The following is a 16,178-nucleotide window of genomic DNA, read 5'->3' on the forward strand; positions in this document are numbered from 1 at the left end:
GCAGTGGCTCTGTGAATGTCTGTTCAATGATGAGTATCGACTCCACGTGGAGTCTCGGGTGTTACAGAGAACACCTGACTGAAGCCACGTCCCACTGGTCTAAGCAAAAACAAATCGGGAACAGAACCTATGTCCTCTTTCCCCTTCACATTTCTTATTGGCAAGGCCTCATAAGCCTATTATCTTAAGGCAATATAGAATACAAAGAATTTGTGTTATATTGTTGTCCTTCTCCAATAGTATTTACCAAGAAATAAGCTCCTTCCCAAATTGTGCTGAAGGCATATAAAGAAACGTAAGGGCCGCTCTCTCCTCAACCAGGTGAAAATCAGATGCTGCGAAGCCATAAGAAAGTCAAAGGTGATGAAATTCACTTCTAATTATATGTATTTTTATATTTTCAATTCAATATCACTAAATGAAATGAAATCTTACTCATTGATATTTAAATTATGTTATTTAAATTAATTTAAAATTCGAATCCAATATACATAAATAAAAAATAATGTCCCTATAGTATTTTGGTTCAGGATACTTTTAGAAAAGTTCATTCTTAGCTGTCATTCATTAAATGACTTCATTTTAGAAAGTTTATTAAAATCCTTATTTTAAAAATGACAAAACCTGAGTTCTAAAAGCTTCATGTGTTGTTCAAAATCACACAACAGATAAATGGCAGAACCATTTCAAGGACACACCCAGGCATCGGAAGAGAAATGTGGCCTTGGAGTGATGACATTTGGATACGACAAGAGAACAGACCAGCTTCGGCACAGTTCACACATTCAGAACTCAGTGGCATTATGTAATCACACATGTTAAATGCCCTTTATCTTTTAACCATTTTTTCCCTCAAGGACAAATTTTTTTTGAGATTGTTTCTATTTTTTAATTAAACACTAAAGCAAAAGAAACAGAGAAAGAAGGAAGAAGATAGAATTTAATTATAACCCTGTAACATAATTAGCCATTTTAAGCACATAAAAAAATATTTCTAAAGAATTCCTATCATTATGTTTAATATAACATAGATATTTGGAAAATAACGTATTGGTAAATGATTGCTGCTAAAATCCTGACTCTGCGCCGTCGGTCTTTCACATGTAACCGTCAAGCCTGCAGCTGGAGGGACGCCATTGTAAACTCGAGTGCGAGTGCCAACGTGAGCTCATCCAGGCTTCCCTGTGGCTGCTTTGAAAGGTGAGGTAATAAGCACCTGAGTTCCACAAGGATCTAATTGTTATACACTGGAGGACCGTCTCTCTGGAACTGCTGGTGTTGGTGACAGAGGGCAGGTCGAACAAAGACAAAATCATGATCAGTAATTACCTGGGCATGTAAAGGACTCTCTCGGCCACCACAAAACCCACCCTGAAGAAGAGGTTGCTGGCTGGAATGAATGGAAATACCAGGAACAACAGGCCCACTAACACTTCCTTGTGCTCCAGTCTCTGAAACACACAATAGTGAAGGACACATTAATTTCGGGTTAATTCCACTCCAGTTGGCATTTAACCATCTCTTTCATTTTCAAGTTCTCATGGAAGGAATGAATAGATTAGAACAATGAAAAACTTTTGATCAGTGTGCTAAATTCATCAGAAAAAGCCCTCAGGCTAACACCTAAGGCATGTCAAAATATTCACACATACCCAGAGCCAACAAACATTTGCCACCCAGGAACATCGGATATTTTCATAATACAACTGGTACCCATCACTCCTTGCTCTGGGCCAGCCCTACAGCAACCTTGTTTCTTGGTTCTGCCCCCTTTCAGAACTTTTACCCTCCCCCCTTCGCCCACAACTCATTTCCAGGGAGCAAAGTAACTAATATACTCAAGCTCACTAAGACATCATGGAAAATTATTCTTCTCTCAGAAATAGAATGGAAAAACATACACACACACACACCCCAATCCCACCAGGAGAAGCATAGCTTAGCATAAAGAAAATTAAATGCAAATGGTAAAATTTGGTACCAATGAGGCAGATCATTTGAGTTGAGGGGTTTTGGGCACCCCTCAAATTAAGTCAGTAAGAAAGTATTTTTTCTATGAAACTTTTTGGAATCAAAAGTCATTACAATAAAAACTCATTAACTAGACAAAACACCTTTCTGTAGTATTGTACATATTAATTTGTAAAGATTTTTCTGTCACTTATGATTCACAAAAAAAATTGTTTATTACTAATAAAATGTTGTGATGGACACTGTAAAAAGTAGTTTGTATTTCCATGAGTGCATATGGTATGAACACATTTGAAGAGAGACCTGTTTAAAACAAATCTTAATGTACTGGATAGTTGGGGTTTTTTTTTCCTTTTAACAAAAGTTTAAGAAAATATACTCTAAGAAGCCTGAAACACCAATCAGAAAGAATGTATGTACCCCTATGTTCATAGCAGCACTATTTACAATAGCTAAGATCGGGAAACAGCCCAAGTGTCCATCAGTAGACAAGTGAATAAAAAAGCTGTGGTACATATACACAATGGAGTACTATGCAGCTGTAAGAAAGAAAGATCTCTTATCCTTTGAGACAACATGGAGGGACCTGCAAAGTATTATCCTAAGTGAAACAAGCCAAGCAGCAAAAGACAAATATCGTATGATCTCACTGATTTGTGGAACATAATGAACATAACAATCTGAAGAACAGGGTAAACCCAGAGACGTGGAAGTAGGGTACAGACTGACAATCCCCAGAAAAGGGTGTGGGGGGGAGAGATAAACCACAGAACTTATATGCATGTACGCATAGCCGATGGACATGGACAACAAAGCTGGGGACAGGGCAGGGAGGGAGGGGAGGAGGGTATCAATGGGGGAAAAAGGAAAAACATCTATAACAAAATAAATTTTTAAAAAATCAAGTAGAACTTTCCATATTAGTTTTAAACATTTCTTATGAACATTTTAAATAGTCTATTACTTTTGATAATTGCAAAAAACTAAATAAAAGAAGTTAAAAAATATAAATAAGACTCCCTAATACAAGCTACTAATACTTTACATATACAAAATAAAAGATTTTAAACATCTTGAGATATTTGTCATCTGGATTTTATTAAAATCTTTGTTTTTTTTTACTGTAATATATAGGGTGATAAAATTTCTGATAGCAAGTCCACATGAACAAATGTGATTTGGACAATTTCCCTTAATAGTTAACAATCTGTAAGTAATGATCTCATTTTTTACCTAAAGGGAACCACACTCTAGAATTAAAAGGTAAAAGAAGTAGAAGGAAAAAAGCTTGCATGACAAGCATTCAACTAAAATGGATGCGATACTGTTGTATTTTCTGTGACCCACTAAAATCGATTTAAAAAAATGGGTGAGAAAAGTAGCAAGTTCATTATATTTAAGAGCTTCATGCTACCTTTGTAATTTAGATTATACTTTGAGTTTACAAAGTACATTTCAGTTCAAGAACTTAAAGATTATGTAATTTTAAAAAGAATAAACACCTTCATAAAAATCCTGTAAGATGAAGAGCAAGCATTTCTCACTAAATCCCAAAGAAGTGCAAATTGGTAGTTACGAAACATCCACAGGGATGTAAAGTACAGCACAGGGAATACAGTCAGTAATACTGTAATTATGTATGGTGCTAGGTGGGAACCAAAAATATAGGAGGGGATACTTTGTGAAGTATGATTGTTTACCACTATGTTACACACCTAAAACTAATACAAAATAATATTGAATGCAAACTGTAAATAAAAAATATATATTAAAAATAAATAGATGAATAAGTCCTAGAGAATGAGTGCCTTGTCCCGTTCCTCGTGGACTCTGTGCCTATCATTAAGTAGGGCGTTGATGTGCTCTTTTTAAGGTGCACTTTTATTTTTTAAAGATAGTTGAATACTTCTTTCAACTCTTTCAAGAGCTGAAAACTTTTTATAAAGGTGTTCCCCTATTTTCCTATAGAAATCTCTAAAGAAATCTCATACTCCCTATTTGTTAATTCTATAGAATTAAGAAGAATAAGGTATAAATAGACCTCCAACTGGGCTATTATCCATGTCTCTAGCTGGTGTTTTATCCAAAGAGGTGCCTCCCTGCCTTTCATTAAGGTTATTAAAGAACAGCCTTGATTGAGGCATCACTTTCAGACCCCCAATGTCACAACTTCTTACCTGAGCAAAGGTCACCTTCTTCACTATGATGGGCATATGTTACTCTACAGAACACTGAGTGCTTCAGCAGCCACTAGGTTGGGAGGGGGCGGGTGACAGGTGTTAGCAGAAGCCCAGCTCCATGCTGCCTCCCTCCTCTTTCCCCGAGCCCCTGTGGTGGGCAGGACCCCACTGCTGCTGGGGAAATGATGAGTTCTTCAGGCTCCAAGCACAGTCTTTATTTCCTTCATGGCAGTCATTCCCGTTGTAATGGCATGTTTATCTGTGTGCTTACTGCCGTTAACATCGCCACTAGACTAAGCTCTATGAGGGTAGGGAGCTGGTCAATTGTGTTCACTGGTACATGATTTGTGTTTAGCTCAGTGCCTGGCACTAAGTAGGTCCTCAAAAATATCTGTTGAATAAATCAATAAGTAAATAAATGTACCAGGCAAGAGAGAAAACTGGGTGTGAGAAGTGGAGAGCACAGAGAGGACTTCCTGGTAGAGGTGACAACCTGGGATTGAAAAATAAATGAATGCCTATATGATGCCTATACGACACATTTGATGGTGCTTCTGGGGAGGGGTCACAGCTAATCATTTCAGGAGCAGATACAGAATGTACAAAGCAGGGAATACAACTATACATGTTGGCGGTTTGCAAAGTATGAGGACTTTGTATGCCCTGCGTGGAGCTGACCTTTGCTTAAGGCCAACCAGAGCTACTAACAGGTCCAACATGTATGGAAAGAACAGCAAGTCAGTCAGTGTCCAGGAAATGGTGTCTGGATTCAAGTTGTGGTCCTGCCATCAGCACACCGTTAGTCACCTTGAGCAGGCACCTAACCTGTCCCATGCCTCAACTCTAAAATAAGACAAGTGAGCCTCAGGGCTGAGAGGGTCTAGAGTACCACAAGGGTTTCCTGATCAGCGGAAGTCCACTTTGTGAGCTGTGGGCCTGGAGGCCACCACTCCATACTGCTCCCAGAGGAGCTGGTCCTCAGGGTGTTTTCCTTTGTTTTCAAAATACTCAGTTGAAGACAGTGGCACTGCGCCCAAACTCAAGGAAGTTTAATTTTATTCTGAAAAAATATAATATTCCTAAAAAAATTCTTTATTCTCAAATTAAATTGATAATTATAGTCACTGTTTTCCCTCCTCCCCATTAGGTCAAGAGAAATAGAAAAGTCAAGAACATATTTCTTTAAGCTGTGAGCCAATCAGCCAAGCATAAAGTTAGGAAAAATTATGTCATGGACGTGTCTGAATTTCCTAGAATGACAAAGACTGGGAGGGAATCCAAGTTTGTATCCTGTGGACCACAGATGTGAGAAAATTGCCTAAGTAATTTACAGCGTATTTCAGCCTGATAGAGTCAGATGAAATGCAAACAAAACATGAGTGGGGGAAAAAGAGAAAATCGGCGGCATTTTCCAAAGTACACAAAAGTGCATTTCTAAGAAAAGAGGCAAATGGAGATTTAGTGATCCGAATTACAGCAGAGGGTGAAAAGACATGAGGCTTCAAAGAGCTAATTATTCAGTCATCCATAATACATGTTATCTGCTTAACTGATTAGCTGTGCAACTTCAGACCAATTAATTTACTTCTTTGAACTTTAATGATCAGTTAAACAAGAGCAAAGGTACTGATACCTGTTGTATTTGGAGGGGAAATGTGGGGGAGATTCACTATGATTTTCTTTTCTAGCTTAGAAGGATACAACGAAGCAACCTCCTGAGCTGTCAAGAGGTAAAAATCTCTTCACACCCTTCATAAGGTGCCCGAAGGGTCGCTCAGCCGGATCAGCACAGCCACGTATGTGAACAAGCAGCTCACGGTTTTCTTGGAACTGACAATTACCTCCAAGAAAATCCAGCTGCAGAATCCAAGTCTAGGCTGGTAGCTTGTGGTTTATGCCCTTTCCAATCTTACTCCCAGTTCACCTTTCAAAGCACTGGTCACAGATGCGGGGACACACATGCTCTGTGGCCAGCAGCATGTGGGTATGTGCTCACGAGAAGAGGATTCCTCCCTGTCCCGTTCAACAGAGACAGCACCCGCGGCAGGCTTTTTCCTTCCATAGAGCCAGAGAAAGGTCCGATTACAGTAATTATTATTATCATTACTATTACCATATTTTCTCTCACCTCGAAACGCATTCCAGCTCAATGGCACAGTGCATTTAGGGTGTGAGCATGTTCTCAGTTCTGCAGACAGTTCAGTTACACTTCAAGCCTAAGGACTTATTTGGCAGCTCTAGGCCCTAGCAGTCTACATCCTATTTATCCATCTTCAGGGAAGCTGATGACTGCAAAGCTCTTCAGCCCTGGGAGAAGGCATTTGCCAAGCTGACAACTGGCCTGGCTGAACACCTATTAGCCCTGCTTTCCTTCTCTGTTTATGAGTCTACTTCCTCCGTGAGACCGGATTCCTCCGTGACAGTCACCATCTGATGTGAAATATTTTTTGAGTAATAAACTAAAATTATTTAACTAAGTTTGTTTTAAAGTTCATAAATTAGAGATATAAAAAGTGTGCAGCAATATTACCCCTAACCTTTATTTTATTTATTTAAATTAAATCTGTTAGGGTAACATTGGCTCACAAAATTATACAGTTTTCACACGTACAACTCGATAAAACATCATCTGCACACTGCATCGTGCGCCCGTCATCCCAAGCATCTCTTTCCATCCCCATTTTCTCCCCCTTTGCCTACCTCCACCTACCCTCCACCTCCTTTCCTTCTGGCTATCACAACACTGTTGTCTGGGTCTATGTGAGATACATATATATTTGTTTGTTTAATCCCTTCACCTTCTTTCATCCAGTTTCCCAACTGCCCCCCTTCAGACAGTTGTCAGTCTGTTCCATGCATCCATGCCTCCACTTGGCACACAGATAATTGACCTTCAACAAGTATGTAAAGGTCAGTGATGAAAGTTGCATATATATCACTGGGGTTCTCAAATACCCAACAGTCATTTCAGGGACTTGTCACTAAGGAAATCTTTTACTTTTGATGATTGATTTTTGTGCTCAGGAAAACTGACATCTTTCATTTTACTGAAATTCCATTTTAATTTTTTGAGAATTTCAATTTGTTAAAATATTCCACTATTCATTACTATTATTATTATTATTATTATTATGTAAGTTATTTTTACTTGAGAAAGACAAGTTATTTATTTAGCCAACTGGAATCCCCTGTTGCTTTACTTGACTGCATAGTACTGTCTCATTTCTTATGAGGGTTTTGATCTGAATTGCAGCCACTGAGCTGGACAGTTAGCTAGGCCCATTCGCTGGCCTAGTGACTCCCAAATTACAACCCTGCAATATGTACAAGTTTAAATAAATTTCAATTTAATCTTCACTACAACTTTGTGGCGCTATTGTTCTTGTTGTAAACTCTAATGTCTTACACCTCTGGGTTCTTCACAAATAGCTGTAATTGCAATCAGCAAAAATGTAAGAGGGTTATTATATTATTTCCATGAGAACTATTCCTCAAGGCTACATAAGCTTGAGTTCTCCTTCTTGCAAAACGCGGGGACCTGGGCTCTCACTGTGCTGCTTTGTGCAGTTTAAGAATGTTCTGTGGCCTGACACCCCTATTGCTGTTCATAGGAAATGCATCAGGGAGTCTCTACTTGAGCAAATCAGAGGTTCAGGTGTGTTTTAATACAGCATGACCTCTGAATCTGCAAAAGTCCTGAGATGCTCTCAAGGATGGTACTAATACAGACTGCATCAAATGGATGGAGAACTGGTCTCAAAAGACTAACTCAGAAGCCTAAAAGGATGCTTTCAAGACCAGAATGAGAAGTACCCAGGCTACAGGAGGAATGACAGAAAGAGCTTGGCTGTTTGGGGCAACAGACTTCTGTCTGATCTGTGCATAAACATACCTTGAACTTATTTCCTCTGGCTGCCCTCTCGTCTACCTGATCTTCTTCACTCATCTGTGTTTTCTTTTGACTTTTATAGCCCCTCCCTCCTCCACCTCTGTCTGGCACTGGTTCTACAGGCACAGTTCCTGTCTGGGGCTCCTCTCCATGGTGACAGTTCTCACCTGGTGTTGGTGACAGTCCCCTCCTTTGCCCCTCCATCAGGCCATCTGGAAAGTGTCACTTTGCATGTTGGCTCCACTAATCCGGCCCAAATCACTGCACATGATCCCTTCATAAACTCTTCAATCAGCCCATTGGCTGTGCCATGTGTTTTCTGCCAGGACTCTGACTGATAGGTCAGCTCAAAATGAAAGAATATGGTATGGAAACAGAGGTGTGAACTCCAGAGAAGGAACAGAACTCTGGCTCTTGTGAGCTGATACAAGCCAGCTCCAGCCCATTCCTGACTTGGTCCCATCCTTATATTGTTGTATTTCCATTCTGTTTCAGCCCTTGGGTGAATCACCCTTTATAAGTCCATTACAGTTATAGAAAAATTTAAGTGTTGTATAAAAACAGTAAAGACAAATATCAATCTGAGAGAGCCTTTTATCTGGCAAATAAAATTGAGATCAATATCTCAACAATTGTAAAAAAGAAAGTCTTGAACTTTGATTGCCATTGCTATTGTGATATCAAAGGCAACAGACTATTTCTTATGATTCAAAGATCTAGACTCTGAACTCCATAACAGCAATGGGGGGCAAGAGGGATTTGTGGGCATTCTTAAGAGTAGAGACAATAAGTACAATCAAAAGCTGATTCTCAGAGCCTGTCACAGCTGCCAAATTCCTTGGTGATTTTATATGAAACTAGGGCCCAGAGTTAGTCCCGCTGGACACAATGCCGCACTGCAAGAGGTTTGAGGACAGTCGTCCCATGACATGCACACAATTCTGAAGTGAAAACATGGAAAGGTACCGCCTGCATTTTTTCCCCTCCCTAGTCTGAAAGCAGTGGGACAGGCTGAGCTGGGGCAGAAAATGGCTTAGGTTCAAGATCTCAACAGTGCAGCTGCCAACCCACACTCGACTTGGCTCAAGCCGGTGATATCATTTCCTCACTTTCATGTGCTCTAAAATTGACTCATAAATGCATGGGGAGAAAAATTTTAAAAGGAGAAATGAATGAAGAAATTATACCCCCTCAGAGACAAAAGTAGATTTGTACACCTCGTGCCTCCTCTGAGCCAATTTAAACATGGCTCCTTCCCCTGCCAAACTGCTTCACCAAGCAGCACTGCTAGGGGCGCTGATGACAGCCAGCCAGGGGCACAGTCGATCGGAGCAGCCTGAACCAGCAGTTTCCACTTCTGGTCTTTGGTTCTGCACTTCAGGTTTTTTTTTTTTGGTTTTTTTTTTTGCATCGGCTTTTTTGTTTAATTGGCTTTTAATCAACAGTCTAAATCTTCTTGCCAACACCAGTTCCTGAGATTGAAACTTCTTATCTCACAAGAGCACACAGTTACATTTCGAGGTTAACTCGGGTAGAAGGGTGAAACTCTCAGACTGCTTTACTCAAATCGAGAATAATCTAACTTTATTTGGAAATGTATGCCACATTCTGCATAGGTGTGTTTTAAATGTTTAAAGAAAAATAAAAGCAAAAATCTTCTGAAAGGCTCTTTAGAAGTGACATAATTGGAAAAAATTAATCTAGAGCAACAATGCCATTTGCTTAGTTAAACGAGCACTAGTAAGGAGTTATGAAAATTAAGTAAATTAGGAAAATGTTGTTCAAGAAACAATTTTCTGATTAGAAATGAAAGTATTACAGGAATTTCTGAAGAAATGAAAGAAGTCAGAAGAAATGAACTTTCTCCATCTCTCTCTATAGTTCTGAACAAAAATGAAAAAGGTACCAAAAGCTACGCATTGACAAAAAGAGTGAGGAAGACTAGGAGATAGAGGGAAGGGGCAAGACAAGGTTTCTTCTAGGGTCGTATTCAACTTATAAGTTATGTTATGTGTGCATTGGGAGGGAGACATGCGGAGGGGACACTAAAAGCCACCTGGTAAGTGGTAATGGTAGAGGATGAAGAAAAAACAAGTATCTCCTATGCTCACAGCACATGCCACACATTTGACTTAAATTGTCCCACTGCAAATTCGTGATAATATTACAACATAGGTAATTATCCTCAATTTTATAGATGAGGAAATTGGGGATCAGAGGGCTTAAGATATTTATCTATGTTGATCCAATTAGTGATAAACAAGGATTTCAAGCTGAGATCTGGATCATTCCAAAGCCTGTCATTTTCCCACAGTCCACATGGCTTTGGAATCCAAAGCTAAGATCGTGTGTGTGTGTGTGTGTGTGTGTGTGTGTGTGTGTGTGTGTTTCAGCCCTCCACTGCTTTCTGGTTTTGTCACAGAAGCACACTGACAGCAGATAAGACCCGGTAACTTGGAAGTTGCGAAGCAAGGTATGGCTGTGATACTCCAGTAAATGTCACCCCCGAGGCCTGTGAGAGGGCACCATTGATTCACTTTGCCAGATAAACGCAAACACAAGTATTCTACAGTCTACAGCAGTGGTTCTCAACCTGTGGGTCGCGACCCCTTTGGAGGTTGAACAACCCTTTCACAGGGGTTGCCTAAGACAACAGTAGCAAAATTACAGTCATGAAGTAGCAACAAAAATAATTTTATGGTTGGGGGTCACTACAACATGAGGAACTGTATTAAACGGTCACGGCATTAGGAAGGTTGAGAACCACTGGTCTACAGAGATCAGCAGGATGTACAACAGAGAATATGTATTCCTTGTCAAGTATTTTGTTTGCATGAGTGGTTTTAGATGATCCACTTATTCTGACAACCAGCATCTGAAAAAATGGACATATCTGTGTCCACCATCCAGAATAGGGTAAGATATAGTAATTTATTTGATTGATCTTAGTTATTGAATTATTAATCCAAGTTATATTTGAGAAGGCTTGAGAGGAAGATAGTCATTATTCTTCAGAAAGAAATTAAATACTGTGATGAAACTGCCCTTTTAAGTGGAGAAAATAAGAGAAATCCATATTCCAGTGACCACAGAGCCACAATGAATAACCCAAGTGGACAGCAAAATGGGGCAGAGGCTTTCTAAATATTATTCTACACATACTCTGTAACTTGGTATTGCTCTAAGCTTTCATTTCTAATATTCAACTATTTGTCTATGAACTGTATTTTTAAATCTTTTTTTTCCAATTACAGTTGGCATACAATATTATATTAGTATCAGGTAACACCACAGTGATTACACATTATGTAACATACTAAATCATCATTCCAATATACCTCATACCCAGCTGAAACCATACATACTTATTAGAATAGTAATGGCTCCATTCCCTATGCTGTACTTTACATCACCATGACTGTTCTGTAACTATCAATTTGTACTTCTTAATCCCTTCACCTTTGCACCCATCTCCCAACCCTCCTCCCATCTGGCAACCATCTGTTCTCTGTATCTGTAAGTCTGTTTCTGTTCTGCTTGTTCATTTACTTTGTTTTTTAGATTCAATTGTTGATAGATACATATTTGTTGCAATTTTATTGTTCACTTTTTTTTAATCTTTTCCCCCTTCTTCTACTTCCTTCTGCCCACTCCCCCTTCTCCTCCTCCTCCTCCTCCTCCTTCTTGTTAAAGAAGACTCTAACATTTCATATAATACTGGTTTGGTGGTGATGAACTTCTTTAGCTTTTTCTTGTCTGTGAAGCTCTTTATCTATCTTTTGATTCTAAATGATAGCTTTGCTGGGTAAACTTGGTTGAAGGTCTTTGCTTTTCATCACTTTGAATATTTCTTGCCACTCCCTTCTGGTCTGCAAAGTTTCTTTTGAGAAATCAACTGATAGTCTAATGGGAGCTCCCTTGTAGGTAACTAACTGCTTTTCTCTTGTTGCTTTTAAAATTCTCTCTTTGTCTTTAACCTTTTGCATTTTAATTATGATGTGTCTCGGTGTGAGCCTCTTTGGTTTCATCTTGTTTGGGACACTCTGCGCTTCCTGGACTGTATGTCTGTTTCTTTCACCAGATTAGAGAAGTTTTCTGTGATTATTTTTTCAAATAGGTTTTTAATTTTTTTTGTCCTCTCTCTTCTCTCTCCAGCCCCCCCTTGATGTGAATGTTGATATACTTGAAGTTGTCCCAGAGGCTCCTTATACTATCCTCGTTTTTTAAAAATTCTTTTTTCTTTTTGCTGTTCTGATGGGATGTTTTTTCTTCCACATCTTCCAAATCTGTGATTTGATCCTCTATTCCACTGTTGATTCCCTGAAATGTAGTATTCATGTAAGTGAGTGTATCTTTCATTGCTGACTGGTTCTTTTGCATAGCTTCCATGTTCTTTTTTATGCTGTCCAAGTTCTCACTAAGTTCATTGAGGATCCTTAAAACCAGTGTTTTGAAGTCTGTATCCAGTGGATTGCTTGTCTCCATTTTGTTTAGTTATTTTTTCTGGAGTTTTGTTCTGTTCTTTCATTTGGGACATGCTTCTTTGTCTTCTCATTTTGGCAGCCTCCCTGTGTTTGTGTCTATGTACTGGTTAGATCTGTTATATCTCCAGGCTTGGTAGAGTGGCCTAATATAGTAGATGTCTTGTTGGGTCCAGTGGCTCAGCCTCCCTGTTCGCTTGAGCTGAGCACTCCAGGTGCTTCATCACACGCCCTCCTGTGTGGATCATGTACACCCTTCTATAGTAGCTGAGACTTGATTACTACTGGCATATCAACGGGAGGGATTTACCCTCAGGCTGACTGCCTGCAAGGACTGGCTGCAACCACTGTGGAGCAGGACTTACTTTAGCAGCACTATGGTGCTCATTGAGTCTGCCCCTTGAGTGTGTCACTTGTGGAGGTAGTTGGGTGGTGTTTCAATGTGGTCTGAAGCTGTCTGTTGGGTGTGCTAGCTCTGGGGCCTCCTGAGAGGTTAATCACCACCTGTGTTCTCCTTGGGTCTCCTGGCATGAGCTACAAAGTGATCTGTAGATAGTTGCTACTTGTTCTGGGCTTGGAGGTGTTTAGCAAAGGAAAGCTGTGAACCAAAGCTGGCTGCAGCTAGTGCCAGGCCTGGGGCCACTTAGCTAGATGTACGAGGCACACCAAGGCCAGATGCTACTAGTTTGAGAGATTTTAGGAAAGTCTGAAGCATGAGCCAAGACAGGTCATTGTTATTGAAAAGCCACTGGAAACTGCTTGTGTAGGCCTACAAGTTGGGTGATGTGAGGCCTCAGGGAATCACCAGGGTATGGTGAACAGTGACAGCCAGGTTGATGGAGACTCAGATACAACGCCTGACTGCTGGCTCCGTGGGGCAAGGGCTTAGCAAAGAAACAATGGCCTCTGCTAACAGTTCTGTCTGGGAGGAAGCTGCCCCTCCAGCCCTCTCTCTGATGCCAGAAAATTCAGTTCCTCTCTATGTGTCCCTGGTGTGAACTGTTCATATATAAATCTCAGAAATGTGACAGTATGATACACCATTTAATCTTGTAACATATTGTTATTCATATATATAGTATATATTCCATTATACACACACACACACACACACACACACACACACACACACACATATGAGGCATTCACTCAAGAGGGTGAATTTTAAAAATCAAAATAGTGGTGTTGCTTTAACAGGGGTAGGGAACCTTTTTTCTGACAAGGGCCATTAGGATATTTATAACATCATTAGTGGGCCAAACAAAATTATCAACTTAAAAATTAGCCTGCTATAAATTGGTCAGGCTAATTTGGTGAGGCGTGTGATGTTGGCTGGTATTGATTTTTCAGGCCTTGTATGGCCCGCGGGCTGGACATATATATGTTGACCTCAAAGGTGGCTGAGTGGATTCAGGAAGAAGAAGGGGCTGAGTGGGTGAAGTACCAGGACTCCCATGAGACACCACTGGATTCAGGGAAGGTCCTGTCCAGAGGAAGGTCACTGGTGCATTAGACAGAGTGCCTGTGAGAACCAAGGAGAGAAAATGTCAGCAGAAGGTCAATCTTGTGCCTGGAGCCTGCCCAGAGCTGAGGGTGGAACAGAGAGAGCGAGCTCACTGCTTAGGGACCCAAGTCTTCCATTATGCTCACCCCATCCAGCTCTGGTTGGAGAAATGGAAATGACACAAGAATGCCACAGAATTCTACATCAAGAACTATAATTTAATAAGGTGACCTAGAAGGGAGGCAGAAATAATGAACCAATTCCCCCCCTCCTCAGTAAGATTTCAATTATAAACTAGGATGGATTTAACCATGCAAGTGAAGTCTGAGTGAATTTAGCTTTGAGGAAGAGGAAGAGGAGGCAGAGGAAAATTAGATGCCTTTGCATACACAGTTTTGTTTCATAAATAGTTTTGTTCCTATGGAAATATGCATGCCTGGGGGAAGAAGTTTTCTACTTATGACCATTGCTCAAACATTTTTGGTAAGGTGACCCTCTGCCAAAAGCGTCCAAAACAGGAAACTGTAGACTTATTTTTTAAGACACAAGATGTTTACTTTTTCATACAGTGAATCACACTCATTAAAAAGTATGATTCATTGACCTGCTTGGGGTTGTCACATAGAAGCCAGTCCTTCCCTCTGTAATCTAAAATGAATGAAGAGAAGGAAGCACACGAATCCCACAGTTCTACATGGTAAAAATCCAAATATTTTATATCAGTATTTTTTAAAGACTATACTTCATCATACTTTATCAAATAAATTACAGAGAAATGTTTGGCTTACTTCAAGGTTACGATATACGAAAGTAATAAGAAATTTAGTAAGCTCTCTTAACAGTGAAGAAAAAAAGTGAGATTTATTGGGACACTTGAGCTTCTAGAGAAAGTGTTATTAATAGTGGATGTGATTCCTGTTATCTGTTAGTGTCCCATCCAAAGTCAAAGTATCTGCCACATCAGGATATGTTGTATCTCCTTAAACAAGACCCACTTTCTTGCTTCTGAAACACATGGTGTTAAAGGTTGGATGGAATGTTTCATCAGAAGTTGTCAAAATAACTGACTTGATGAAATAATGTTCTGCCCCACTTTAAATGTACATTCAAACGGCCTACTTACTACAGCTTAAAAGGGCAAATTTAATGGACTAATGAATGTAGCAAAGGATAGAAACAAAAGCCCTGTATTTTAAAATAGTATCAAATACTTGTCATTTTCTGAGTTCAGACATTCAAATACATACCTATTGTTTCATGAGGACTGCTTTGCACCAAATAGCAATATACCTCTCTAAAATGTGTGTGAGAGAGAAGCAGTTTTAGACGATCTGTATGAGGCTTGACATAAAAATACAAGAAAGAATTTGACCATATAATCCCTAATTGGGAGTCATTTTCCCTTGGAAAATTCTTATAAGGTAACAGAAGAAAAATGCTGTAGGCAGGAAAACAAAGGGTGGACGTGTTTGTCCCACAAGCCTGGGCACCGAGTTGGTCTCCAGAGGACGCTCTGCCACACACAGCAGAAAACCAGAGTTCACTGGCCAGTCCCCCAGATGCAGAGGAACCTTGCTCCCTGGAATGGAAAGAATCTTCCAGGCAATGCCAAGGAGGCTGACATTAAAGAATGTTCTTCCCAATTAATCACGTTTTAATACCAAATGCCAGAGTCCTGGATCACAGACTGACTACGCCGATTTGGCCATTTAAAGTTGCCAAGTCCTCTGTAAACATCGGTGGCCTCTGGCAATTAGAGACAAACAGGATATAAAAATAAAAGCAAGTTTTTTGGGTTTTTTTTCCAGATGAAATTCTGCCGAGAGTGTGACCAGTTACTAGCAGCCAGTCACTAGTTAATCATGACGCTCGAAGAAGTCCTTCTTCTTCTGTCCCGGGCTTTCCTACAGGAACCTTCCATGGATGAAACTATATTCTGAGGCAAGAACAGCTCACTTTTGGCTCGTGGTGCACAGAGTATCTCTCAAATACCTTCTTTTTAAATCATCCGCCGAGCAGGTGAAGACGCGACTTTTAACGTTCTCCAGTTACAAGGAAAACTGCACATAGATACCTCTAGTGTCACTTTGGTCTTAATTTGGAAACTGTCACTTCATCTACCTGTGACTCAGCTATTCTAGGTGACACTCACT

The 16,178-nt window shown here is 40.0% G+C and overlaps 1 protein-coding gene across 1 annotated transcript in view; it reads right to left on the reverse strand.

Annotated features, from left to right (window-relative positions):
* Positions 1-16,178, reverse strand: part of TMTC1 (transmembrane O-mannosyltransferase targeting cadherins 1) — a 239,675-nt gene that overhangs the window by 83,122 nt on the left and 140,375 nt on the right. The window contains exon 9 of the mRNA XM_036251819.1: positions 1,330-1,451. Coding sequence (XP_036107712.1) covers positions 1,330-1,451 — 122 coding nt within the window. The remainder of the gene's footprint in view (positions 1-1,329; positions 1,452-16,178) is intronic.

This window comes from Molossus molossus, unplaced genomic scaffold (assembly GCF_014108415.1).
Source record: "Molossus molossus isolate mMolMol1 unplaced genomic scaffold, mMolMol1.p scaffold_m16_p_10, whole genome shotgun sequence".
Lineage (NCBI taxonomy): Eukaryota > Metazoa > Chordata > Mammalia > Chiroptera > Molossidae > Molossus > Molossus molossus.